The sequence below is a fragment of the Sphaeramia orbicularis genome, chromosome 2 (assembly GCF_902148855.1).
Source record: "Sphaeramia orbicularis chromosome 2, fSphaOr1.1, whole genome shotgun sequence".
Taxonomy (NCBI): Eukaryota; Metazoa; Chordata; class Actinopteri; order Kurtiformes; family Apogonidae; genus Sphaeramia; species Sphaeramia orbicularis.
In genome coordinates, this window is record NC_043958.1 from 8,551,478 (window position 1) to 8,579,302 (window position 27,825).

Here is a 27,825-nt window from a genome sequence, read left to right on the forward strand (position 1 = left end):
TTGTTTTAGTGTCATAAAAACTGCTGTGAGTATGCACTTGTGTTCCTTTTCTTCAGTGGTTTTGTTTTACTGTGTGTTTTAGGGTCAAAACAGGGTGGAATAAAAGAAAAAGACTAAGAGGAATTGAAGTTTGACAGGTTTTTACTAAATAAGGCACTCAGGATGTACATCAATAAGAGATTTAGGATGCTTAACATGAACTGTGAACTGGAACACACTGAACAACATGTATGTGAATTTTGACCCAGTAGCTTTTGTTTTGGGGCTCATTTTTTCCTTAAAGGAGTCCAGCTGCTTTTTTACACCTGGTTGAACTCCAAAAAGCAGTTACACGGTCAACAGTCGGTGAAAGCACAGTTTAAAAAAATTATAAAGGAAAATCATCACAAACCATGTAAACAACAGTAAAAACAAAAACAAAAAAAAAACGACAAGGAAAACAATGTAAAAAAAAAAAAAAAAAAAAAAAAAGCCCAAACCGTCTATTTTTATAGTGAGTCAGTCTCATTCACTGCTCTATGTTTTGCCCCCCATTCCACAGGTGGCAGAGGGGTGCACTGAGCATGCTCAGATGTCTATGGAAAAAACAAGGTCTATTCTATCAGTGAATTTGGAATTTTTTCTTATCTAGCAAATGGTTGAATTTTTATGAATATCTCAAATAAATCATAAATTCAGAATGATCACCACAGACAAGTCAGGGGTTAAAGGGTTAAGTCAATCTTTGTCCACCTTTCCAGTAAGAATTTATCTAATCTTTTTGGTCAGTAAAGTCCATTTAGGCTCCTTCAGTCCTCATATTTGATATCATTATTCTTGCTACAGGACAAACAGGTCTTCCCAAGAGCCAGTGTGAGCAGCACAGAGACAGTCTGCAAAGCGGATCAGACCACGATGGACGGCCGAACATCGGAGCATTTATTCCCCAGTGTGACTCTGATGGACGATACCGACCACTGCAGGTGGGACAGGACTTCAACAGTAATGAAGATGATGGTTGATGTCAGTGAAGTAATGCACCGATTAAAAAAATATCATCTTTCAATACAGTGTCATGGTTCCACTGGACATTGTTGGTGTGTGGACAGTACGGGACAGGAGAGACCGGGAACCAGGACACCACCTGGTACACCTCCTGCTGAATGTGACAGACCAGGTGAGATGCAGAGAAAATACTGATACTGAAACTCTTGCCTTTGAATTTAGTTTTTAGGAAATGCATTACAATAGCATACTGTCAATCTGACTCATAGGAAGTTGAGGATTATGTCAGTCAGCCTACCCCCTGTTTTTCTGTTAAACAGAGATCTCAGAGCAAACACTAGATGAATGTCACACAATGAAAACGCAGTTATTAGCGAAAAGATTTGGATTGGGAGGGCTGTGTGGCATTTCCTTAATGCCAGGGCTCACCATAAAACAATTTTCTCCCACCATGTTTGCCAGAGCATTACTGATGATTATGGTTGGTTGTGGTCTATTCCATACTGATAGCAAGTTCAACCAGGTGCTTTATGCGAAAATCTGTTTTTGTTCACTATTGTCGTCCCAGATGAGCGTCCTAAAACTCACTGTCAGCACCACAGAGACAGTGTCCAGACCACCAGTCCAGAGGGGTATCCTATTGTCGGAGCTTATGTTCCTCAGTGTGATGATAATGGACAGTACACACCACTGCAGGTACAAAGAAACATTTTATTTGTTTGGTAAGATTTGTTTTTGAAGGCTTTAAATTGTACAGATTGTAATTAAAGTAACATAACGAATTAATTATATTAGGAACAAAGATTTGATTTATCTGTTGTGGGTACCTTGGACACCATAATTGCTCCCTGTTCAGGTCCACAATCATATGCTGTATTCTGACAGTAGTACTCAACATCTGGAAGGACTCGCATGGATTCAAGCACTGATTTTAAATGTACCTTTTTGTCTGTTTATTTGATTGTTTATATGGTTCTATTTTGTATATATAGCCTCTAAAAAATCTCAATAAATATATTAGTGAAAAAAAGTAACATAATGAGCTTTGGTATATTTTTATTGTAGTTCTCAGTAGAGCCAGAACTGATATTGTACATTATTACAGTATTAATAATATTGATGTTACGAATTGCAGTGTCATGGCTCTACTGGACAGTGCTGGTGTGTGGACAGCACAGGTCAAGAAAGAGAAGGAACCAGGAATTCACCTGGTTCACCACCTGCAGACTGTGATAGACCAGGTAAGGAAAGCCCCACTGAAAATGAAGAGGTGTTCTCTTCTTTTCACTACTTGGCTTACGTGTTCTTGTTGTTTATTTCTAAACCAGAGCGTCCTAAAACTCCCTGTGAGCACCACAGAGACAGCGTCCAGACCACCAGTCCAGAGGGGTATCCTATAGTAGGAGCGTTTGTACCTCAGTGTGATGGAAACGGACAGTACGCTCCACTCCAGGTCAGCTGACAGACTAAACACGACTAAATATAAAGCAAAAATGTCAAATTTACCGCAGAAAATTTATTACGATGAATTATTTCAGTGCCATGGTTCCTCTGGACATTGTTGGTGTGTGGACAGCACAGGACAGGAGAGACCAGGAACCAGAACCCCACCTGGTACACCACCTACAGACTGTGACAGACCAGGTGAGAAAGATAAAAATAAATCCCAGCCGTCTTCAGCCGTCTGTGGGAGTGTTTAGTGATCTGCCCTAACAGTATCAGTGTCAGCAGGTGCATTATGTCATGGCCCTCCAAGGCCTTCTTGCAAAACACTGACCTGTGACCCCCCCCCAATTCCTGAAGTCAATGACAAGTCAAACAGACGGCACGTTTAACATCAGTGTGTGTCTAACCTTGTAAGTGGTGCACCACGTGGGTCATGAGGTCATAGCGCTGGAATGCGTGGAAAAACAGGTGATACCACAGGGAGACTGTGTGAACGCAGTGGAGACTTAAAGGTACTGGGTACAATTTATACAGCCACTTACATTCTTTTGTGACCTTGAGCCCATTTACGAGTGCAATCTCAAGTTTGAACGAGTGAGAAAATAAACAACCCTCCAGTCAGTGCTGTAAAATATTCCTTTTAAAGCACATTTGTGGGCTCTTCTTGGCGTCCACACCTTTAAAAGGGCATCTCAGTTCACATGCAGTGTTTATTCAAGGGTAGTAGTGTATATTAAAAGGAAACAGATACGATGGCAATTTAAGAGCTCATACAAATGTGTTTTGAATTTGTGCATAAAAAAGCAGAGTGAAAATGTACAAAATCTCAAATTATTGATTAGAATAGGTGGAAAATCAATGTATTAATAAAAAATAAATGCAAATAAGTGCACTGGACTAATTTAACACACTTAAATATCATATTTGATGGGAAACAGTAATGAGATGCCACCATGAATGAAGAGCTGCTGAAGCAAAAGTCACATAAAGGTCTTGAAAAATCTGGGAGGAGGTTGAAAAAATGTTGCAGCAGCAGGAAGTGTCAGACGTTACACTAGAGCATAGGTGTCAAACATGCGGCTCAAGGGCCAAAACCGGCCCACCAAAGGGTCCAATCCAACCCCTGGGATGAATTTGTGAAATGCAAAAATTACACTGAAGATATTAACAATCAATGGTGTTCAAATAATTTTAATTTAAGTTCCACATACAGACCAATTCAATCTAAAGTGGGTCAGACCAGTAAAATAGTATCATAATAACCTATAAATAATGAAAACCACAAATTTTCTCTTTGTTTCAATGTAAAAAAAAAAAAAGGAAAATCACATGAAAATGTTTACATTTACAAACTATCCTTTTACAAAAAAATTTAATAACCTGAACAAATGTGAACAACGTGACATGTCTTGGAAGTAAATGCAATTTTAACAACATTCTGCCTTTTACTAAATGTTTTGTGTATTTGTAATTATAATGTAAGTTGTAATGTACATGTGTAAATGAGCCAGAATATTGTTAAAATTGCATTTATGTTTCTTCTTCTCATTTCAAATTGTTCATAATGTAATTTGACTTTTTTTCACTGTTATTATTTTACCTGGTCCGGCCCACTTCAGATCATATTGGGGTGAATGTGGCCCTTGAACTAAAATGAGTTTGACACCACTGCACTAGAGGTTCAGAGGCTAAAGCTAAGACCAGCTTACAAGTGACAAAGACTGAAAAAACACTTCAAGGGTACTCTATGTCACAATAAATGAATCTGTTTTATGTCCTATTTTAATCTATGAAGCTGTAGTCATCTCCCTGTGTGTATCCAGATATTTAGATGTTTACTAAACCCAGGCACCATGTGCATGTACCATGTATCTAAGCATCAACATGCATAACATACCATATACAAACTTTAAATAATCCTTCAAGTAAACTATAGCTGTGGGAGCTGAAGCCCAGGTTAAAATTACCAGAATATGCTTCTATAATGAATAATAGAATCACGTCAGGTCATGTCTTACTGAATCTAATTAGTGATCAGTAATGACAGCCGTCAGTCTTGTATTTAACCTCCAAATTTAGACAAAAATCTACACCAAAAAAACTGTCACACACTGCAGTTTTAAATATGTAAATACATTTTTTTCTTACTTATAAGTCAAATATGAAACTTTAATTGATAAAGCTCATTAAGGTTCTTTGAATAATGATGAGTCAAAACTCAGCTACATAATTATTGATAGTTTTTTCAGTCTTAGCCTTTTCAATTAAATGTACAGTTAAATTCAGCACCTACTGCATACCACCGTGAACCAACTTTAAATATTAACCTAACAGTAGTGGACAGAAACATGCATAAATTCACACTGTATTGTATTTGGATGGATCCCTGATAAAAGCCTATCTTTTCGGTCATCATTTCCATCTTTCTCAACACAGGTTCACAGGTTCGTCCTAAAACTCACTGTGAGCTGCACAGAGACAGTGTCCAGACCACCAGTCCAGAGGGGTATCCCATACCAGGGGCCTTCGTCCCTCAGTGTGATGCAAATGGAGAATACACACCTCAGCAAGTAAGATTCTGTTAAAATGGAGCCTAATAGCATATGCCTGTCTTGTTTTTTTTTTGTTGATTTTTTTTGCATGTATGTGTTGTATTCAGTGCCACAGCTCCATTGGACATTGTTGGTGTGTGGACAGGACTGGACAGGAAAGACCAGGAACCAGAACTCCACCTGGGACACCCCCTAAAGAATGTAGTCAACCAGGTGAGACACTTTCTAACTTACTAATGTTACTTGCTAACCTACATTTCACAAATCAGAAACTGTGTGGGTGAAAACAGACAGGTAGAAGCTTTTGCATCAACAGTCAAATTGTGGTTCACGTTTGTTCCACAGATGAACCCATTCGTCCTAAAACTCACTGTGAGCACCACAGAGACAGCGTCCAGACCACCAGTCCAGAGGGGTATCCTGTCGTTGGAGCGTTTGTACCTGAGTGTGATGAAAATGGACAGTACAGGTCACTGCAGGTAAACATCAGTTGCAACTTTTTATTAGCTTGACATGAGTAGACATAATATTTATACTACTTTTCACAATTTTTTCCAGTGCCATGGCTCCACTGGACATTGCTGGTGTGTTGACAATGTGGGACAGGAGAGACCAGGAACCAGGACCCCACCTGGTACACCACGTAAAGACTGTGACAGATCAGGTGAACCAGAATGTCCCAACCTCCCATGTTTCCATTAATATAACATACATAGTAACATAACTGTATGGTAACATAACAATTCAAGACAAAGCACAAAAAAGTCACCAAAATGAAACTTGTTTAGTATGTGAATGAATTATACTTATATTATACAATTAGAAAACAGCATTCAGGTGCTTATTCTGATCCTGACGGTTTAATAATTATTAACCTTCATTTCACAATGAGGGACTTACTGAGCTTCCTCTTAATCAGTATACAATCCTGGACAAAAGTTTTGTCACATGTACCAATCACATTTATAACTGCTAATAACTTAACTGCTAATTGACCAGTTGGAGTCATGAATAACTCATAATGATGCTAAGCATCTGCACTTTATTTATATTCAACCAAAGTGAAATTTCATAGATTTCATAAATATTTATTGCTTGATAAGGATAAACAAATCAATTTCTAGAAGTACAAAAGTTTTGTCACAAATTATAATCAATCAAAATGCAACTTCATCACCTGGACCTGGACTTCAAGCGCTTGATGATTAACACTTTGATCTCTGAGCAGATCTTGGGCATGTTGTCAGAAGAGTTGTTGCACTTGAACTGTAAATCTTTAACAAGCTGTAAATATTTAAATATTCTTTGAAATTTCAGTTTGCTCACTTGTAAGAATTTCTAGATCTTTGGAATTATCTTGAGTCATTGCTGATCTTTATTACGTAATAAGGAGTTGAGATATTAGATATTTTCAGTATTGTGTACTTATGTGACAAGACTTTTGTCCAGGACTGTAGGTCTTCATTGAATCCTGATCAGTTCCTAAGTCAAAACAGGTGAAGTTTTTGTCTTATAGCCCAATATCACAAATCATAAATTTGCCTCAAAGGGCTTTAAAACCTACAAGTAGCTGTAAATCTCTGAATATCCCTCAGGAGTAAAGGTTGCAGTATTGATAAAAGACTTTAGTGTTCCTTGAATTAATACATTGTACAGGAAACCAACATGAATACCTTATCAGAGGGGAAACAGGAACAAAATGCCATCCTATATAAAACAGATTTTAGACTTAAGGCTTTGACGAACTGTGGCAAATTCTGAGAAATAAGAGGACTTTCTGCCTTTGAGGCGGGAAAAACTCTACCAAAGAAACCTTTGATGTGGAAAAAATGGAAGGAAACTCAGGAAGAGCTAGAGGACGGATGCCTCTTTGAGTTTTCTGTGTGTAAAGCATCAACACAACTGCTTTGTTATCTCTGAGTCAGAACACAGTCAAATCCCTCAATACTATTATCTGCCCGGTCATTAGCCCACGGATAATAACATTATACATTCAGCTTTGTTTATATATATACGGCTACAGGCTAAAGCTGCAGATATATGTTAAGATAAAGACATACATTTGTGCTCAAAAGTCTTTGACCACCATTAGGTTTGTTGTTTTAGCAAAGTTTTAATGACTACTTAATGTAATCCTGTGTTCAGATCAAAAATATCTAAACATGGAAAGCATTAAAAACAAAAGCGTCAGAAAAAAATGGCCTTTACAAACTTATTTTCATCTTTTGTTCAATCAGTATGTGATTTACTGCATTAATTTTATGTTTTTAAGTCAGGTTTCATTCAACACAATATCGTGTAGTTATTGTTTTCTCATGGGAAACGAGGCCACACAAAATACTGACTGTAGCCGATAGAAGCCTTTTAGTTCAGATCCACATCTTTATTGTCTTATCTGAAGAAAAGCCAAGAAATAGAATATGTATGTTTTTTTCAACCCTGCAAAACGTGGCATACAACTTTTGCACAGTACTGTATTTCTTAAAGTACATCTTATTTTAATATATTTGTCCTAAAACAATAAAATAAAACCTATACAGACAAGATTCTTTTTTTTTTTTTTTTACTTGTATTCATTCGTTTCATTTTTGAGATTTTACAACACAAACATTTAGAACACACCATTTTGACCATGTAACTGCTTTTTGGAGATCAATCAGGTGTCAAAAAGTAGCTGAACTGATTTTGAAGAGCCCCAAAATAAAAACTACTGGGTCAAAATTCAAATACTTGTTGGTCAGTGTCCTCCAGTTCATGTTCAACATCCTAAATCTTTTATTGATGTACATTCTGAGTGCCTTATTTAGTCATAACCTGTCAAACTTCAGTTCCTCTCTTTGTCTTTTTCCATTAGTCCCCCCTTTTTTGACCCTAAAACACACAGTAAAGCAAAACCACTGAAGAAAAGGAACACAACCACATACTTACAGCAGCTTTTATGACACTGAAACAGATAGAAATTCACAGCAGAAATAATGTCTCAGGGGTTAAAGGGTTAATGCATAAAAATACCAATTATAGGTTCTGTTGTTTGAGGAGGGGGCTATAGACAGTGAATTAAGATGCTCATAGACATCCATTTCTAAAACTAATTTGGAAGTTTTTTTCAATTCTCTAATCCTCATGGAGTGTTGTTGCTTTGGATTGACAGTATTTACTAATGTTTACATTTTCTTAAGTGAAAAATATTCTAAAATCCTCAGATGAACCAGAGCGTCCTAAAACTCACTGTGAGCATCACAGAGACAGCGTCCAGACCACCAGTCCAGAGGGGTATCCCATACCAGGAGCCTTTGTCCCTCAGTGTGACGCAAACGGACAGTACTCACCTCAACAGGTAAAAAAATATGACACAAATGGTTTCTTACATCTGTATATTACCCTGCACTGTTATGAATAGTCTTTATGTCTGCTTCAGTGTCACAGCTCCACTGGACATTGTTGGTGTGTGGACACCACTGGACAGGAGAGACCAGGAACCAGAACCCCACCTGGGACACCACGTCAAGACTGCAACAGACCAGGTGAGACTGTAGATTGATGATGCCTTGTGTTGACATGGATCAACTGTGAGTGGTTTGTTGTGGGGTTTTTTTTAAACTATGGTATGTTGGATTAAGAAATGAAATATTGAAACACATGAATTACTGATAAAAAGTTATGTTGAGGTGATGGGACCTGTCTTTTCTTCTCTGGAGGGAACAGCTGTGTTGCATAAGAGAGGAAGAAAGATGGAAATTAATGACCACAGGAAAAATGTAACCCATAAAGACCCAGCGCTACTTTTGTAGCACCTCCCAAATGAATGAATTGAATTGAATTGAAATGAATTTTTCTCTTTACATAATCTTCTTAAATGATTTATCACCATTTATTGTAATATTATCATTTGTATTTTGCATTTTTTCAGTGAAAATTTGGTGTTTTCCTGTATTAATTTACTGATCATGTAGATGTTCATAAAGGCTCAGATTTAAGTGAGGGTTACTACACCAAAAACAGAGAAAACTGAAGAAAAAGTGTTTTTCAGCAAAGTTATCACTAACTGAATGTAAAAACAATTGTCCACAACCACTATCATTTGTCAAACTCCATGGGTTTTACTGGTGAATCACTGTTGTAGAAGATGACGGTGTTTCCACGGTAACTACGGAGCCTCTGAACGTCCAAATGGGTCATATCTGATGACCATGAAAAGATGACAAACTGCATTTTACACCAATTATTTACATGTATTGATTGGATTAGTGGATCAACAGGTATTAAACATTTTACACTGGTAGATGGTTTTGGTCGACAGTGGATGTTTGGGTCTTTATGGGTTAGACAAATAAGTCCAGTCTAAGTAACGGTATATTACAACCACTATTTTTACATTTCATGCACAAAGTGGCCATTTTTAGTTCTGAAGCTGATGTTACAGAAGTTCCTTTGACTTTCTGTGCTAGAAATCTGACTTCTCGTTACTATTCCAAATTGAGAAATTTCAACTTCCCAACTCAAATGAAACACTTAACTGATCTCTAACAGGATTAGAGGATCATCAGTAGATGATTTTGGTTGCCAGTGGCTGTTTGGGTCTTTGAGGATTAAGTACTGATAGATAGAGCTCGATGATATAAATATACCTGCAAATGCTTTTAGTTGATTGATTTGGATCCACAACAGTGACAAAATATAGAAATAAAATAGATTTTACATGTGTAATCTACAGTAAACTCTACTGACAAGGGTTTGACTGTAACCATCATATCACATATCACTATATTACACAATAATTTTAACACTTAAAGGATTTAAAGCAGAGGTTGGTTGTAAATATAAAAGGTAGAATTGAATAAATCAATAGAAAATGTGCATATATAGCAAATGCAGACATTGCAGTTTACCTTGAAACCACTGCAACCCCTAATAATGACACAACACAGCTTTAGTAAAACTGTTTCAAAAACCTAAACAAGTCAAATAAATATTTCCTCCAGATGAACCCGTTCGTCCTAAAACTCACTGTGAGCATCACAGAGACAGTGTCCAGACCACCAGTCCAGAGGGGTATCCTATATTTGGAGTCTTCGTACCTGAGTGTGATGAAAACGGACAGTACACACCTCAACAGGTAAAGCAGAACATACAAATGCATTGCTTTTAATTATTTTTGCCCTTCTTTTTATTTTAAGTTACAGTATTTGTGTTATTAATATTATTTCATGTGATGCATTTTAGTGCGGTGATGGATATTGTTGGTGTGTGGACAGCACAGGACAGGAGAGACCAGGGACCAGAACCCCACCTGGTACACCACGTGTAGACTGTGACAGACCAGGTGACATTATTTATCAGTGCTCACAACAACTGATACTGAATTAGACAAAACCTTGTGTATTCAGGTTTCAATATAACACATAGTTCTAACTAGGAAAGAGCAATCTAATCTATATTGTAATATATATGTATTAGGCAATAATGTAATAAAGACTGTCCAGTAAAGCCCATAGATCAAAGCTTCTGTAGGTAGAACTTAGGGAAAAAAGTGGAGCCAAAATATCACAGGTGGAGGGAAATGTTAAATCACTGACTTGATTTTGTAAATCCTATAAATGGAGCCAAGAGGAAGTATAAAAATCAGGTTGAATTACAGTGTGTTTCAAGGTTATTCTGAATTTTTTGCCCATTGATGGCCAAAAAAACTGTTTACTGAAGCTTTAAGATTTAACAAGGTGACAAGCCAAATGATTGAGTTGATTAGTGTGTTAATGAATTTTATCCTGGATGTCATAATAAACACCAGGCAGATGTTTTTTGAATACTTTGGGCTGACAGTATTTACTAATGTTTATGATTCCTTATTTTAAAAAAAATTTCTAAACTCCTCAGATGAACCCGTTCGTCCTAAAACTCACTGTGAGCACCACAGAGACAGCGTCCAGGCCACCAGTCCAGAGGGGTATCCGGTAGTCGGGGCTTATGTTCCTCAGTGCGACGAAAACGGACAGTACACACCACTGCAGGTAAACAGACAACAGAAACTTCACATACCCACATGACCTTATGAAAATCAGTTTAGGTGTGTGCTGTGTTCGGGATATTTTCACTGCTTCTTTTGCCCCTTCTGATGGAGAAAAGAAGCTCTGAAAACCAGACTTATTCGTAAAATTAGTAATTTTATCTTATTTTATTGTATGTGTCACTTTGATGTTTTAACATGTTGCCTCACATCCATATTAACAAATGATGTGATTGATTGACGCTTTCATTCTGGAAAAAAATGTAGAGAGCAATACACAGCTTCAGTTTCTCATTGGAAGTCGAACATAGTTTCACATCTTCCCACTGAACAACACACTGGTCCCACACCTCTGACTATAAGGCAGTCTCATTTATGTTTTGTACCAAGTTCATGATTTAGAAAACACCCAAAATGGCAAATTCTATGACAGCATCAGGATCACACGGTTCAGGATGTTTTTAAAACAGGAAATGATGTATTGAGTTATTTTCACACATGAAATGACTTCCAGCTGCAGAAGGAACAAGGCCTTTACTTGAAGGAGGTTTGTGTTTTGTAAATTCTGATGTTGCTTAGAGTAGAAGTAGTTGTAATTAGCTGGATCCACTCCTGTTTGTGAAGTTAAAAGTATTGGGGTTTTCTTCTCTACAAAGGCCACACTGTCCTAACAGTTTCAAATTACAAGTCCTTTAGTGTTTTACTGCATAGAAACCATTCATTCCTGTTATACTTGTTGTCACCAAATAAGGCACACACACATGTGATAAATGAAATTGGACAGTAACATCTCAGATGAGTGGACCACAAAATGTTGAAAAAAAGCACGCAAGTATGCAGTAGTGGTAGCAGTATGGAGTAGTAGTAGAAGTGGTAGTTTGCAGTAGTAGTAGTAATAGTGGTTGTAGTAGTAGTAGTAATAGTAATATGCAGTAGTAGTAGTAGTGGTAGTATGCAGCAGTAGTAGTAGTAATAGTGGTAGTAGTAGTGGTAGTAGTAGTAGAAGTAGTATGCAGTAGTAGTAGTAGTAGTATACAGTAGTATGCAGTAGCAGTAGTAGTAGTAGTAATAGTAGTATGCAGTAGCAGTAGTGGTAGTATGTAAATTGTGGACTGTATGCCATCAGATGAGCTGTGTGCAGTCGTCCTACACCAGACATGTCTGTTATTTGTCTGTGCTGACCTCGTCCCCTGGTCTTTATTGGAGACCTGGCTTGTAACTGACACCTGGTTTTTCTTTGAGGAAATTCCATATTCATCCTTGTTTTCATTCATCAGTGCCATGGTTCCAGTGGACACTGCTGGTGTGTGGACAGCACAGGACAGGAGAGACCAGGAACCAGAACCTCACCTGGTACACCTCCTACAGACTGTGACAGACCAGGTGAGTCCTGTTCATTATGCGTTCTCCTTTTCATTGGCATAAATCATTGTAAACCATAATAACTAAAGACAACACAATCCCTAATATCTGTGATCTATCTGTAACCACTGACTCTATGAGAAGCTGTTTGTATTGAAACGTCTGAGATGAAATATTTACTAATGTTTACATGGTCTTACTCATAAAATCATCTCAAATCCTCAGATGAACCAGAGCGTCCTAAAACTCACTGTGAACAACACAGAGACAGGGTCCAACCCTCTGCTCCAGGACAGTACCCCATAACAATAATTGGAGCGTATGTCCCTCAGTGTGATGACAATGGACAGTACATCCCTCGACAGGTAACAATGTACAATAAAGACCTGAGACACACTCTAACACTAAAAGTAACTATAGTGGAATTAAAGCTAACTTTCATGTCATTTTTAGTGTCATGGCTCCACTGGACATTGTTGGTGTGTGGACCATGCAGGACAGGAGAGACCAGGAACCAGGACACTACCTGGGACACCAGCCAAAGACTGTGATAGACCAGGTGAGACTGGTTTGACTCTGAAAGTGAACCCATGTTTTGTAAAGACTATTATCAAGGCTGCACAATATTAGAAGTATTTATTCTTCTGTGACATATCTGTGTACCAATATTAAAATATACAGGAATTTTCAGGAAAAGCTGTTTGTGAACGATAAATCCCCCAATTTCACCAGGTCCTAATCATGTTTTACTGGCAAAAGCAGATTTTTTCCTAAATACTAGACTACTATGTAAACACACAAAAATATAGTAGCTGAACACCATTTAATATGATGTTCTTAAGATGTTTTTTTAACAGCTAAACATGTTTTGCCCTAAACAAATACTGGACATGTCCAAAGATATGGGAATGACTGGTGCTTATGTGTCCACACTGACACTGTCAGCACCAGTGTTTGACTGGTTTTGTGTGTTTCTTCTTCTCCTGTTCTCCTTTGAGAGGCCTGGGGTGTTGTTTTTTTGGGTTCGGTTTGTTTGTTTCTTTGTCTGTTAGCACTTTAGCAGCAGAACTATTGGTTGAACTCATACCAAACTGGGTTTATTGATTACCAGTGACCCAGAATAGATGTCATTACATTTTGGGAAAAGTAGATCAAAGTTCAAATGTTTTATGAATTTTTAAAATCTTTTTTCCCCATTTACTTATAATGGGCAAAATTTCAAATTGTTATAAAGATGTCGATTTCAACTCAATTTACTTAAAACGTTGCAGAACTATAGAGATTAATTTTAGACATCACTCAATAATAATCAAAATATCTAAGTGATAACTTGTTTTTGAATTTTTTTTGTAAAGTCTTTTAATCTTTTTCTTTTCCCATTTACTCATAATGGACAAAATTTCAAATGTCTCTAAAAACATAAATTTTGTTTCAATTTACTTCAAACTTGGCTCATAAATAATTTTTATAGCTAACAAATATTGAATATGGATGAAAGAGTTGAGTGATGCCAAAATACACTACAATACTTGCGAGGGGCGGGGTTTGTTCTGCCTGGCACCACTTGTTATGTTTGGTTCACAAATAGTTGATCAAACATGACTGGGGGTTTTACTGTGCACATGATATTCACCTGTGATAAACTGTGTCAAAAAAAACATTAAATCTGACAAAATTAGCTTAATTCACACAGTCTTTTCTTGTATGCTAGACATAAATGAGGTTTGCATGACATGTTAATTGTAATGTTAATTTACTTTATACTGCAAGTCCAACAATATGTAACTACACTTGAAGACATTGTATTACTGAAGCAATATACTGTGCAGCCAAACTTTATAAAACTGTCTATTATAAAGAAAAATGACGCTGTACAGTTTGGATTTAATTTCCTTATAGCTGAAGTAAATGTTTGTGTTCTCCAGATGAACCCGTTCGTCCTAAAACTCACTGTGAACATCACAGAGACGGCGTCCAGACCACCAGTCCAGAGGGGTACCCTTTACTGGGAGTCTTCGTACCTCAGTGTGACGAAAACGGACAGTACACACCTCAACAGGTAAAGCAGAACATACAGATTCATGTTGTTCTTACCATTTGTTTATTTAGTCTACATTTCAAGTTCTGGCCTTATGTTTGATAATAGTGTGTAAATTATTATTCATGTGATGTGTTTCAGTGTCACGACTCGACTGGATATTGTTGGTGTGTGGACGGCACCGGACAGGAGAGACCAGGAACCAGGACTCCACATGGAACACCACGGGTAGACTGTGACAGACCAGGTGAGGTTTTGATCAGAAAAGGTCAATAGATTTCTCCATTTGCATGCAATTAAATCACATTAGTATTATTTCTACCATTACTTTACATTTTATACCTGTGTATGTGGCTATGTGTTTATTTGCCTTTGTATTTTACTTCTGCTTTTCTTTCTGCTAAAAGTGCTATATAAATAAACTTTATTAGGATTATTACATCTACATTATTTTAGTATTGATTACTTGAATTTCTAGCTCTGGAAAAGTGTTTGCAGTCCAGATTCTTTCATATAAGTTTTTTAAAGTATAAAATTCACAGTTTTAACAATAAATCACTGGATAATGTATTTACAGAATAGACATCTTGGTATTTATACTCAAAATTATTTATAAGTCTGGAAAAAGTATGAATTTTTGAACTGGAACTCAGAACTCTGTTTTAGACTCTCTGACCTTGGTTTTTTCAATAAGTAACTAAAATGAGTAAGATTTTTATGAAACAAATATTTCTTCCTCACTCTCCCACTCCCACTTTAACATACATACACTGTCCACTCTGTAAACTCAGTCCTTGCTATAAATTCCATTTATGACCATCCAAACATCTGAAGTGGTCATTTCGTGGTCAGATGATTTTCCCGGCTGTTGCCAGGCAACCGGTGCAAAACAACACAAGCTGCCCAACCAGCTGAGTGACAACAAAGTGTTACACCCACCCAACACATGCTGCACAGACACACAGAAACACACGTGTATGCAGTTATTTACTGTTTGGATCTGCTGCTGGATGCCCATGTCAGCCCACAGGATTTATCACACGAACACCCACATGTATGTTCTTCGCTGGCTTATCTGAGCTCATTGTCACCGTCTTGCTTAATGTTGCACTCGCTCAAATCTGGAAGCTGCGCTTTGCGACCACAGTCTTCTCCTCTTGGCCGCTCAGTGCAGCCACAGTGTTTTTTTGGCAGCTGCTGCACTGTAGCCTTATTCAGGAAGACTTCAGCAGGAGAGGAGAGCATTTCCTGCTCATTTCTGGGTCAGGTTTTACCGTTTAAATAAAACCAAAAGCTGTGAGAAATGAAAGGAATGTTCGTCCAGGTTGACAATTTAACAGAATTAGTTGAATGGCACAGTTTTTTTATGAAGCGGTATCTTTGAAATCTTGGAGCCAATGCATTTAATCCAGTGGTTTCCAGCCTTTTTGGGCTCGTGACCCCATTTTAACATCACAAATTTCTGGCAACCCCAGACATTCAAAACTGAGACATTTTTTTGCTAAAAATTTGTTTTTGATCATATAATAGTTTGCTATACTATGTTGCAAATAAACATTAATTTTAGATGACATTTAGTCTATATAATGTATATTATTATGGACTGAGGCAGAAAAGCCAGGTGTAGATTACTGCACAAAATGAGAATTTTATTTTCCTTGGTCAGGATATGTACAGTCAGTCCAGCTTGGATTTACAAGGCTGACAATTAATACCGAACAAACAAGAACTCAAACTATGAATTATGAAAGAGCTGCAGCATCTGAAACCAACCACAATGAACATTTGAAAGATAAACAGAACCACAGTGCTTCAATTTCAGCTTCACAGTTTGTCATGTCTTTTATTTATTGGGATTGTCTCTCTCAACTCACCATATATATTTTTTTTTGTAAGTTGTGTTTTTTTATCAATTACCAGAAATTTCAGGTGACCACATTTGAATTCCAGGTGACCCTACATGGGGTCCTGACCCCAAGGTTGAAAAACACTGATTTAGCAGGTGTGTCAAACGGACTCAGACTCAGCTTTAGTCGCATTTGATCAATGGTACATTCATTCATTCATTCATTCATTCATTATCCACCGCTTTATCCGGGGCCGGGTCACGGGGGTAACAGTCTAATCAGGGATGCCCAGACTTCCCTCTCCCCAGACACCTCCTCCAGCTCTTCTGGGGGGACCCCGAGGCGTTCCCTGGCCAGCCGAGAGACATAGTCTCTCCAGCGTGTCCTGGGTCTTCCCTGAGGTCTCCTCCCAGTGGGACATGCCCGGAACACCTCCCCAGGGAGGCGTCCAGGAGGCATCCGAAACAGATGCCCGAGCCACCTCAGCTGGCCCCTCTCAATGCGGAGGAGCAGCGGCTCTACTCCGAGCTCCTCCCTGGTGACCGAGCTCCTCACCCTATCCCTAAGGGTGCGCCCAGCCACCCGACGGAGGAAACTCATTTCGACCGCTTGTATCCGGGATCTTGTCCTTTCGGTCATGACCCAAAGCTCATGACCATAGGTGAGGGTAGGAACGTAGGTTGACCAATAAATCGAGAGCTTCGCCTCTTGGCTCTCAATGGTACATGATAGAAGGAAATACAGTTACTCAGGTCTCGGTTTTGTAGTACAGAATATAAAAGGATGAAATATAAAATAAAATATATAAAAGGTAAATAGGGTAGAATAAAACTACCATAAAATGTGCAAACAAAATAAAAATAATAAAATAACTTCTTAATTTGTACAAAATCTGAATCTCACAGTATGCAGCAGCAGTACAGTTTAAAGTGATGGTGCATGTAGCAGCAGCAACTGAATGTGCATGCTGAATTTTACACTGACTGTTTTTTTTTGTTTTATGTTATTTTTTTAGTGTGAATGGTTTAATTTTTGGTTTACAGCCACACCATAATCAAAACACCTGATCTGATCTGATCTGATCTCACAAACTAACGAGGGTAGAACCTGGTTTGTACTTGGATGGCAGACTGACATTTGAGAATAACAGATGCTGAAAGCTTTAACCCTGTGATGAACTGGTGGCACGTCAAGAGTGTACTCCGCCTTCACCTCCACCTTCAGTGGCAAGGATAGGCTCCGCCCCCCCTCCCCACACTCCCTAGGAATACACAATTCAGAAAATGGATGGACAGATGGTTTATTTTCACAAGTACTAGTTTGCGGATGGTGCTTTGTCAAATGATGATTTGTGAGCACTGAAAAACCTGTAACTCAGTGATTTGGAAAAACATTTAGAATCAGAAGATGAATGAATAGATATAGTTAATGACGTACACATTATGGAAAACATTAGTACTGTATCTCAGCTTGCCTGCAGATTAACTTAGATTAATTTAGGCTGTTACCTATTGTGTTATCCAGCCAAAACAAGGACTTTAATGTTTGATATTGAAAATATAATAAAATAAAATAAATAATAAAATAAAAATAAAAATAAAAATAAAAATTATAATATAATATAATATAATACAATAAAAAATAAAATTCCACATTGAAAACACACCCTGAAACTGAAAAAAAGAAACACTGGCATTGAAAAACATGTTTTGTAAAAAATTGTAATGGCATCAAAGCAGGTATTGACATTGATAACTTTGAAAATCATATTATTTTTAGTTGATGTCACGGTTTTATCAATGACAGTTTATAATTTCGATGATGTTTTTCTTTTTCAATCACAGTTTTTTTGGGCTTACTGTGGTTTTTTAAGTTTCATCTTTCTGTCACCTTTTTGGCATATAGGGGAGGGGCTAGGATGGCATGATTTGCATATTATTTGCAGATTTAAAACAGCGACACTCAGCTCAGTCGGCTGGACCCCGCCGGACTTACTCCTCATTTTGGCTCCATATTTTGTCAGCCTGTTTTTAGGTTACCTGATAGTCAGTAGAAGTATAAAACTACAGAAATGTAAATTGGTCTGTCTGCCACTAAAATAAATGCTGAGTGAAGGTGTAATGGGTCATGAATATAATAGTTCGGTTAGGTTTTTTCTGTTTTTATCTTTGATCTGTCACAGTGCAGATGTTTCTCTTCATTTTAGCCTAATCTCACTGTTCAGTCTCCCTCTAGAAAACTAGAAGTCTGAAAGTCCAGCATAAACAGCACTGGAAGCCTAAAATGGTTTCAGGTTTAGTTTTAAAGCTCTCTCATAAATTGAGTTACAAAGAGGATTTTACAAGATAAACACTTTTGACACAAGTGAGATATGTGTGTGTGCTTCTTTAAACACACCGCTTCCTCACACTATTAATCAAACACTGCACTGCGAGTTAGAAAATACACTGAGAATATAATAAAAATGCTCACAGTGTTGGGTTTGTTTGTTTGATTTTTTTCTTCCCTCAGTGCCAGTGGTTCCGACTCAGCGTCCTGAGAGTGTGTGCGAGCGCTGGAGGGCCAGTTTGATCGAACACTACGGCGGGAAACCGGAACCGCAACAATACGTGCCTCAGTGTGAGCACGACGGACAGTTCAGGTACGCAAACAACACCATATACGTCACGGATTATTCAAGTCAAAGAAGTGGTGTTAACATCTTTTCCATGTCCATATCTGTTCCTCAGTCCTGTACAGTGTTACGGCGAGACCACTTACTGCTGGTGTGTGGACCAGGATGGCCGCGAAGTCCCTGGTACCCGGTCACATGACGTTGTTAAACCTGCATGTGAGTATTTTTGCGTTGGACTGTTGTTGATGAAAATATACAGTAGATAGTATAAATACTTTACATGCAGCTTTGGTTAATTTTGATATAAAAGTGATGTGAGATATGCGTGGAAGGCATGTGGTTGGCTGTTGTCATGGAAACGCTACCATCTGACTGAAACATTGCAGACTAAGTTCACAGTGGCATGTGTAGGCAAGATGTGGAAGCACAAAAGTGACTCGTGAATATGGATTTCACACTGACAATAAAAAGGAAACCACGAAACCATCAAAATCATCTAGAATTGAAACTATTTCCATAAATGACTGAGTTAAATGGAAACAGTGCTTTGTAAGCCGTTATTTGTAAACACTTTTATGGACTTTATGGTGTTAATTTCATTCATATTGAGAATTAATAGCATGAGGTTCTGATGTTCATTATTAGAGTTATGTACTATGAATTCAGACATGAAAAGATGTGTATGTCTTATTATGAGCTATCAGACATGTTCAACAGCCTATTTGTGTTTTGAATTCTGTAAATGAAGACCCTGGTGCTAAAAGTACTGAAGTCACATTTTTGGACAATTCAAGTTGAGCATATAAACATGTTGCATTTGTTTGGCTAAGTCCACCGTAAATATTTTTAACAGACTTTTTTTGTGACCTCAGTACTTTTAGCACCAGGGTCTTCAAATGTGGGTGTGGGTTGAAATGAACTTGGGGAAATGTGGATTCCAAGACGAGTGGAGTTAAAAACAACTGGTAGAAACTGTAACAAAATCACAAAAATGAAAGAACTGCACAATTATTTTTCTCTTTTCAAGTTGGATTTTTCAGGGATAATTGCAGTGTTGTATAAATATTGTCAAACAAAAGTGGTTAAAAATTTTCAATCGATGCACTGCAAAAATCAAAATCTTATTTTCTCATTTCTAGTCAAAATATCTCATCACACTTAAAATAAGACATAATCACCTAAAGAGTAACCTTGCAGTGAGATATAAGAACTTACTTTAAGACAATAGACCTTGTAAATCTTATTTCAAGAATTCTTGCCAAGAGAATTTTCACTTGTTCCATTGGCAGATTTTTTTTTTTTTTGCTTAATTCAAGATATGTCTTGTCTTATTTTAAGTGTGATTAGATATTTTGACTAGAAATGAGAAAAATACACTTGGTAAAATTTTGATTTTTTCCAGTGTGGAAACAGGAAATGTACATGAAATAGATTACTATCCAGAGCCACATTCCAACACTACATTTATAGACAGCGCTCATTTCAGATGTTTACCACCATACAAAGTAATTCCTGATTATTTGCAGTCGTAGTAGTTTTTATCCTCTTCACTGAAATTTTCAGATGTAGAAGAAATATATGAAAAGTGATGTGAGGTCTACAGTTAGTCCAAAAAAGTCTGGGTTTTGGTTCATTTGTGCCACCTGATATCCTTGTTGTCCTTTCCATCATGTCCAAGGCCTTCCCTCAGTGGCCCCGCCCACTGTGCGCCCACTGCCCCGCCCAGACGTCACTCCTCCCACTACCATGGACGTCACACTGCTGTACGCTCAGGGCCAAAAAATCGGAGCGCTGCCTCTGAACGGGACCAGAGTCGATGCAAACCGAGCCAAAACACTACTGACTCTACATGTAAGACTTGAAGGGATACAGAAGTGTGATTGTTTGCATATTAAACTTCTTTTTTTACGTCTGAGAAAAGATTTTAATACACAAATTCTTCAATCCAGGCAATCAATTTGTGTTAATGTCCAGCTGTGGAATTTTTCTGATAGAGATTTCATTTGTTTCAAGCTTTTTTCTTTTGCTTTTTTAGCTTTGATAGATATTATAATGCATCATGAATGTTGTATTAAGTCCAGATTTCTTATTTCAAGTATCATATCATTTTCCTTTCTTTATATATTAAGTGCAGATAATGGACATCCCTGTTGTCTTACAGTTCAGTACAACACAGAACAAAGACAGTACTTTAATTAAAAAATTATATTAATATTTTTTTTTAGTCAGACAAATGTATTGTTTTTCGTTCTGGCCTCTCTAGTTTTGCATTAGCTGTGAGTTTTTAGACTAGTTTCTGACATTAACTATGTTTACTTGTTTTGTAAATTGCTGGTAAATTAATTTCTCCTTTTGTTGCCAAATTATGTTCCGTTTTTAAAGTAATATTTTCCCATTGCATACCCTTTTTTCCTCTTTTTTTGACAATTTCTGCACTTAATTCTTAACCCATAAAGACCCAAACATCCACCGATGACTAAAACTATCTACTGATCTAAAATATTTAATATCTGTTGATCCATTAATCCAATTAATACAGGTAAATAATTGGTGTAAAATGCAGTTTGTCATCTTCTCGTGGTCATCAGATATGACCCATTTGGACGTTCAGAGGCTCCGTAGTGAACATGGAAACACCGTCATCTTCGACAGCATTGATTCAGCAGTAAAACCCATGGAGTTGGATCAATGACAGTGGATGGACACACTTAGTTTATGCTCAGTTAATGATAGATTTTGCGAAAAAATGTCACTTTTTGTTTAGTTTTCTCTGTTTTTATATAATAACCTTTGAATTTACTTTGAATTTACATAAACATATAAATTAAATGCAGGCAATTAAATATCGGCAAATACATGAGATACAGTGAAACATGCAAAACACAGTGGATAATATTAGAATAAATTATGATAAATCACTTAAGAAAGGTTAAATAGAGCAGAAAAATTCATTTGGGAACTGACACAAAAGTAACGCTGAGTCTTTATGGTTTAAGATGGACAGATAATTTTACATTTGGGGTCAGACACTGAGCATCTTCTCTCAAACAGCCTGATCACCTCTCATTGTGTGTTCTCATCTTTACAGGGTTCTATCGTTGTCGGTATCGCCTATGACTGCAAAGACAACCACGTTTACTGGACCGATTTGTCTGCAAGAACAATCAACAGAGCTTCGATGTCACCTGGAGCTGAGCCTGAGATCCTCATCAGCACAAGTAAGACCCACACTCCAACCACTTTACGACTGTAGTAAACGCTCGTCCACACTTTAGCGGCCTGAGTGAACTGTCTGTGTGGTCTCTCCTGTAGACCTGGTCAGTCCAGAGGGTTTGGCTGTGGATGTCAAACGCAGGGCGATGTTCTGGGTGGACTCAAACACAGATCTGATTGAAACGGCAAACCTGGACGGCAGTGGGAGGCGGACGCTGTTTGACACTGACCTGGTCAACCCCCGTGCCATCATAGTGGTCTCATCCACAGGGTAAGACCTCATTCTACCCCACCCACATCCTGATATTTAGGCTTCGGCCCTGATTTCTCCTCCACACTGAATCTTCTAGCCCAGAGGTGTCAAAACCAGCCCTTCAAAGGTTCCAGTCTGGCCCGTGGGATGAATTTGCGAAGTGTAAAAATTACACTGACGTTATTGACAATAAAGGTTATCGAAGTCATTTTAGTTCATGTTCCACATACAGACCAGTGTGACGTCAAGTAAAATAATATCATAATAAACCTTTAACAATAAAATGTGAACAACCTGAGAATTCAGTGCAATTTTAACAACATTATTCCTGTTACTGAATGTTTTTTGCATTTGTAGATCCACTGCAATCTGTAACTTCAAAATTTTAACTGTTACCAACTGTTTGTGTAACGTGTGTAATGCACATGTACAAATGATAAGTTGAGGCATAATATTGTTAAAATTGCTCATATTTTTCTGAAGAAATTTCCTTTTTTTCTGATTATTCACGTTTTTCATGAAAGGATAGTTTGTAAATGTAAATATTTCATAATTCAATGTTTTTTTTGCATTGAAACAAAAAGAAAAATGTGGAGTTGTCATTATTTATAGATTATTATGCTATTATTTTACTGGTTTGACCCACTGGAGATCAGATTGAGCTGAATGTGGCCCCTGATCTAGCCCTTCAAGGAAAATTTTTACTTAAAACATAATTTAAGCTGTAATATAAATGAATAATTCCAAGCAAAGTCACCTTAAATTTCATCTTTTTTTCCTGTTTATGTCATGAATTTTCTTGGAGAAGTTCATGTTTATACTTCAAATGTGTTTATGGGACCTTTAGAAATACTGCAAACGACTTTTGGAATTACTTTTTGGAGTCTGTGTTTTGTATGTGCAATGGATTTTAATGTTTTCCTATTTAAGAGTTTTATTCATTCATTCATTTTCTGAACCACTTCATCCTTGAGAGGGTCGCGGGTGTGCTGGAGCCTATCCCAGCTAAGTTTCTGGCAAAGGCGGGGTATATCCCAGACATGTCGCCAATTCATCACAGTTAAGAGTTTTAAAGAAGTACCAATAACCGCTCATGGTAAAATATACAGTTAAAATACAGTAGGTTTCATTTTGGGTTTTTTTGCCAAAGAAGCAATATGATGCACCATTTAACAAATACATTCTAAATGTGACACAATTTTAAATTACACAGAGCTGACACTTAAAAAGTTTAGGAACATAGTTATTAATTTACATGAATACATGTTGCAAAATTATCCAGGTTTTGTCAATTTTTAAAACTAATTTCAACCCCAAAAAACTGCACAGAAACTGATCAAACATGACCTTTTTTTACACGGTACCATCCCATGATAGTTGTGCAATATTACACATATCCTTGTCCTTGGGCATGAAGTTACTTGAATGTAACAAACAACAGTATTAGTATGTTTAAATGTATAAATATATTATCATAATTATCTACTATTTGGCAAAGGAAAATAGCTGCACCTTATTTTTACATTGCTTTGGAGTGAAAAAACTTTTAGGACGTCAAACCTAAATTAATTTTGTAGAAGTTGTTAAGTTGAGTTGCTGCTGTGTTTGCTATGGTAAAAAGTAAGTAAAAAAAGTAAAAAAGAAAGTGAAACTCAAGGAATTAACCTTAAAAAAACGCTCTTCCAAAGCCTTGGCACAATAAACAAACTTCTTCTAATTGATATCCTCAGGGTGCTCCACTCCAGCCTTTACTGTATCGTATGTGATTGAGAGTGAGAGGCAGGCGCAGATGGTTTTCAGTCCATTAGCATGAGCATGAAATCAAAGTGTTTTGGCTGCTGAACTCCTCAGACACGCTATGAGTCACTCAGGTTCATGCCTGCTTATTTACTACAGTCCACATTATATTTGTAAAGCCATCATGGATCCAGGATTCATGTGGAGTCTGGAGTCTGGTTTGGGTGACCTAAACATGACTTCATTAGGAAATCTATGAGATTTACATTTTAGGGTGTGGTGGAGTATCTCTTTGGTTACACTTGTTTATAACTTTGTCATTTAAGTGACTTTTCTCTGTGGTTATGAAGCCAAAAAACTGCATTAAATTTACCAATACTATTAATCCTGACACACACACACACACACACACACACTTGAGAGGCCTTCATTGGTCAGCTCTCCAGGAATAACATCTGCTTTTCATCATTGCGGCTAATCACATAATCAACCAGCATACGTGTGTGTGTGTGTGTAAGTGTGTGTGTTAATGTGGTTGATACAAACAATTAAACAAAGCAGCAATAACCAGACTCGTAAAACCTCAAATGTGTGCTTGGCGTTATTGGTTTGACAGTTTGAAGTTTGTTTTCTGTCTGAAGGCCAAATATGAGTGTGTGTGTTCTGACAAAAAGCCAAGTCCTAAAGGTAATTACCACTTCACACGGGTACACTTATGATTAAGCATGTGCCCTGTGATTTCGGCACATGTCGTCCTTACACACACACACACACACACACACACACACACACACACACGGACGTAACCACACACAGCGCTGCAGACACACGTGTATGAACATCTCATACACTGACATCTGCTCGCACATACCTTCATCAAATTGTATAACGCACACTCATAAACACAGTATGTGTGTGTGTAAGCTGATTGCTCATGTGGTGTGTATTACCTGTAGTTCCCAGTGGACTGTCCACATGTACACCATCAGCTGCAGATGAAAAGCACCGTGGCGTCACAAGCAGCCCACACACGCTCAGCCGCCAGGAATTTTATGACTTTCGAAATGCTGCACACGGTAGAAAATAAATTCCAAAACACATTTTTGCAAAATGCGAAGCGATTTGTTTGTTTGTCTTCTTGAGTTTCCCACTGCTGAGTGTATTTCATAATGTATAAGGAGGGAAATATGTCCTGGAGGTGGAGGGGATGGTGGGGGGAGGAGGGTGGGAGGTCAAAGGTTGCACGTTGCTCATAGTAACCTGACCATGACCTCATCAGTATGAGACAGCTGGTCCCTGGAGCCCTGTCCTCTATAGCATATGTATGTATGTACTGGCACATGGATATTTGTGGTTAGTGGATACTTATGTGTGGTTTTCCTGTTGTCTCTTTATATTAGACAGATCCTGGAGCCAACATCAAAACAAGTCAATGGAACAGAAAACCTGGGATTAAAATGAAAAACTGCTTTGAAATATACAGTCATGAAAAAATGATTAAGAGCTCATACAAATGTGTTTTGAATTTGTGCATAAAAAAGTGTGAAAATGTGAAAAATCTCAAAACATTGATTAGAAGAGGTGAAAAATCGATGTATTAATAAAAGATAAAGCGCAATGGGCTGTTTTAACACACTTAAACGCCATATTTGATGGGAAACAGTAGTGAGATGTCACCATGAATGAAGAGCTGCAGAAACAAATGTCACATAAAGGTCTTGATAAATTTGGGAAGAGGTTGAAACAGTGTTGTAGCAGCAGGAAGTGTCAGACATTACACTAGAGGTTCAGAGGCTAAAGCTAAAACCAGCTTAGAACTGACAAAGACTGAAAATACACTCTAAGTGTTATGTCACATCCTATTGAGGAATGGGGTTTTAATCTATGAAGCTGTAGTCATGTCCCTGTGTACATCCAGATATTTAGATGTTTACTGAACCCAGGCACCATGTACAAAAGCAATCTAAACTTACAAACAAACTAAAGGAGCCAAAGACGGTGAAAAACCTGTTCAGCACTAGTGTCTTATTCTACCCAGTTCCAAGCTCAACTACGTTACCGACTTATATCAAGTGCCAAAGAATAGAAAGAAAAAAAAACTAATAATAATAATTCTATACCAGTATACATAAACAAGGTGAAATTCAATACACATTAATGATTAATTCATTATCTAAGCATCGACATGCGTAACAGACTTTTCCTATCTCTCATCATTGAGCAAATATCGAAAATTCATAAAAACTTCAAAACAACTTCGATTAGCTTCCAATTTGATACACCCGTAGCTTAGAACATTATCTTGTATCTGGCACAAAATTGTCCACATCCACTTTGGAATGTGGACTCTGTGGACATTTCAATTAATCATTGAAAATCCCATTTACGGCACATTTTTCATTATAACTCAACAAATATTGATTGGAATTGAATAGAATTTGACATACACATGACTGGTACCAAGCTTCAATTTTTTCTGCTGCATGGAACAACCTTGAAACTGTTTAGTTTAAAAAGAAGTAGTCCATCCACACATGCACACCGTTCGGGGTGCTTGGCGGAGGTTTGCGTTCTCTGAACACTTGTTTTTAGTTCAGTTTGTTTGTTTCTTTGTTTGTTAACACTCTAGCAACAAAACTATTGGTTGAAGTCATACCAGATTGGGTTTATAGATTGCCAGTGACCCAGAATAGATGTAATTATATTTTGGAAAAAGTAGGTGAAAGGTCCATTTTTTTATGAATTTTTAAAATCTTTTTTTCTTCCCCATTTACTTATAATGGGCAAAATTTCAAATGTCTATAAAAACAATCAATTTTGTTTCAATTTACTTCAAACTTGGCACATACATAGAGGCAATTGATAAGTTGAAATCAGCACACACATAGATATGATGACATCAGCTGGATCGATGCCAAAATAAGCTACAATACATGCGAGGGGCGGGATTTGTTGTGCCTGGAACCACTTGTTATCTTTGTTCCTATGTTTAAAAAAACTAAATCAGTATCAACTTAAAAATTAGAACAATTTGATAAAGCAGTTTTTTCAATATTGTCGTGGAATGATTTACCTGAACACATTAGAACTTGTTACATCTGTTTTAAAGGAGAAAATAATACTCTTGGTTAGTGTGAATCATTTGTTTAACTTGTCCTTTATTAATTCTGATCTTCCTTTATTTAACATAACCAGACGTTGTGCTTGTTTATTTGTAGTACATGAAAGATGTTTTGTTTTTAAGGTTGAAAAGACTTTTGTTTTTTTTTGCTCATTGAAGATTGTGTATTGATTTGTGCCTAATCTCTGTCTCCTGTCTCTCTGCAGGACTCTGTACTGGACAGACTGGAACCGAGAATCTCCAAAGATTGAGTGCTCGAATGTAGACGGTCAGAACCGCCGGGTGGTGGTGTCTGATGGGATCGGTTTACCCAACGCGCTAACCTATGATTACTCAACTGGACTGATCTGCTGGGCCGACGCAGGTAAAAACTGAAGTGTTTTTAACCCTTTTCAGACTGCCATCGTAACAGGCCGCCGAGGTGTCTGCATGCTGTCTTTGCAATACAAGTGTAAAATGTATTTTTTGCCTATTTTTTTGCACCTCTGTTTTCAGGAAGAACTTAACTTTAAATATTTGTCCATTAATTAGCGTTATTATAAATAATAAATGTGTTTTAGTAAAAAAGAAAAAAAACGGACTTGAAGTTTTTAGTATATTTGTTATCAGAAACAACTGTAAATGCTCATAATGGAACTTGTTGAGATTGCAGAA

At 37.4% G+C, this 27,825-nt stretch overlaps 1 protein-coding gene across 1 annotated transcript in view; it reads left to right on the forward strand.

The window, feature by feature from the left end:
- Positions 1-27,825, forward strand: part of nid2a (nidogen 2a (osteonidogen)) — a 76,740-nt gene that overhangs the window by 42,219 nt on the left and 6,696 nt on the right. The window contains exons 19-44 of the mRNA XM_030157633.1: positions 826-962; positions 1,051-1,156; positions 1,553-1,680; positions 2,120-2,225; positions 2,313-2,437; positions 2,523-2,628; positions 4,867-5,000; positions 5,090-5,195; positions 5,328-5,461; positions 5,541-5,646; positions 8,186-8,319; positions 8,401-8,506; positions 9,965-10,098; positions 10,206-10,305; positions 10,857-10,990; positions 12,264-12,369; positions 12,574-12,713; positions 12,802-12,907; positions 14,274-14,407; positions 14,528-14,633; positions 18,745-18,874; positions 18,963-19,063; positions 20,526-20,698; positions 21,936-22,065; positions 22,160-22,331; positions 27,378-27,535. Coding sequence (XP_030013493.1) covers positions 826-962; positions 1,051-1,156; positions 1,553-1,680; positions 2,120-2,225; positions 2,313-2,437; positions 2,523-2,628; positions 4,867-5,000; positions 5,090-5,195; positions 5,328-5,461; positions 5,541-5,646; positions 8,186-8,319; positions 8,401-8,506; positions 9,965-10,098; positions 10,206-10,305; positions 10,857-10,990; positions 12,264-12,369; positions 12,574-12,713; positions 12,802-12,907; positions 14,274-14,407; positions 14,528-14,633; positions 18,745-18,874; positions 18,963-19,063; positions 20,526-20,698; positions 21,936-22,065; positions 22,160-22,331; positions 27,378-27,535 — 3,252 coding nt within the window. The remainder of the gene's footprint in view (positions 1-825; positions 963-1,050; positions 1,157-1,552; positions 1,681-2,119; positions 2,226-2,312; positions 2,438-2,522; positions 2,629-4,866; positions 5,001-5,089; positions 5,196-5,327; positions 5,462-5,540; positions 5,647-8,185; positions 8,320-8,400; positions 8,507-9,964; positions 10,099-10,205; positions 10,306-10,856; positions 10,991-12,263; positions 12,370-12,573; positions 12,714-12,801; positions 12,908-14,273; positions 14,408-14,527; positions 14,634-18,744; positions 18,875-18,962; positions 19,064-20,525; positions 20,699-21,935; positions 22,066-22,159; positions 22,332-27,377; positions 27,536-27,825) is intronic.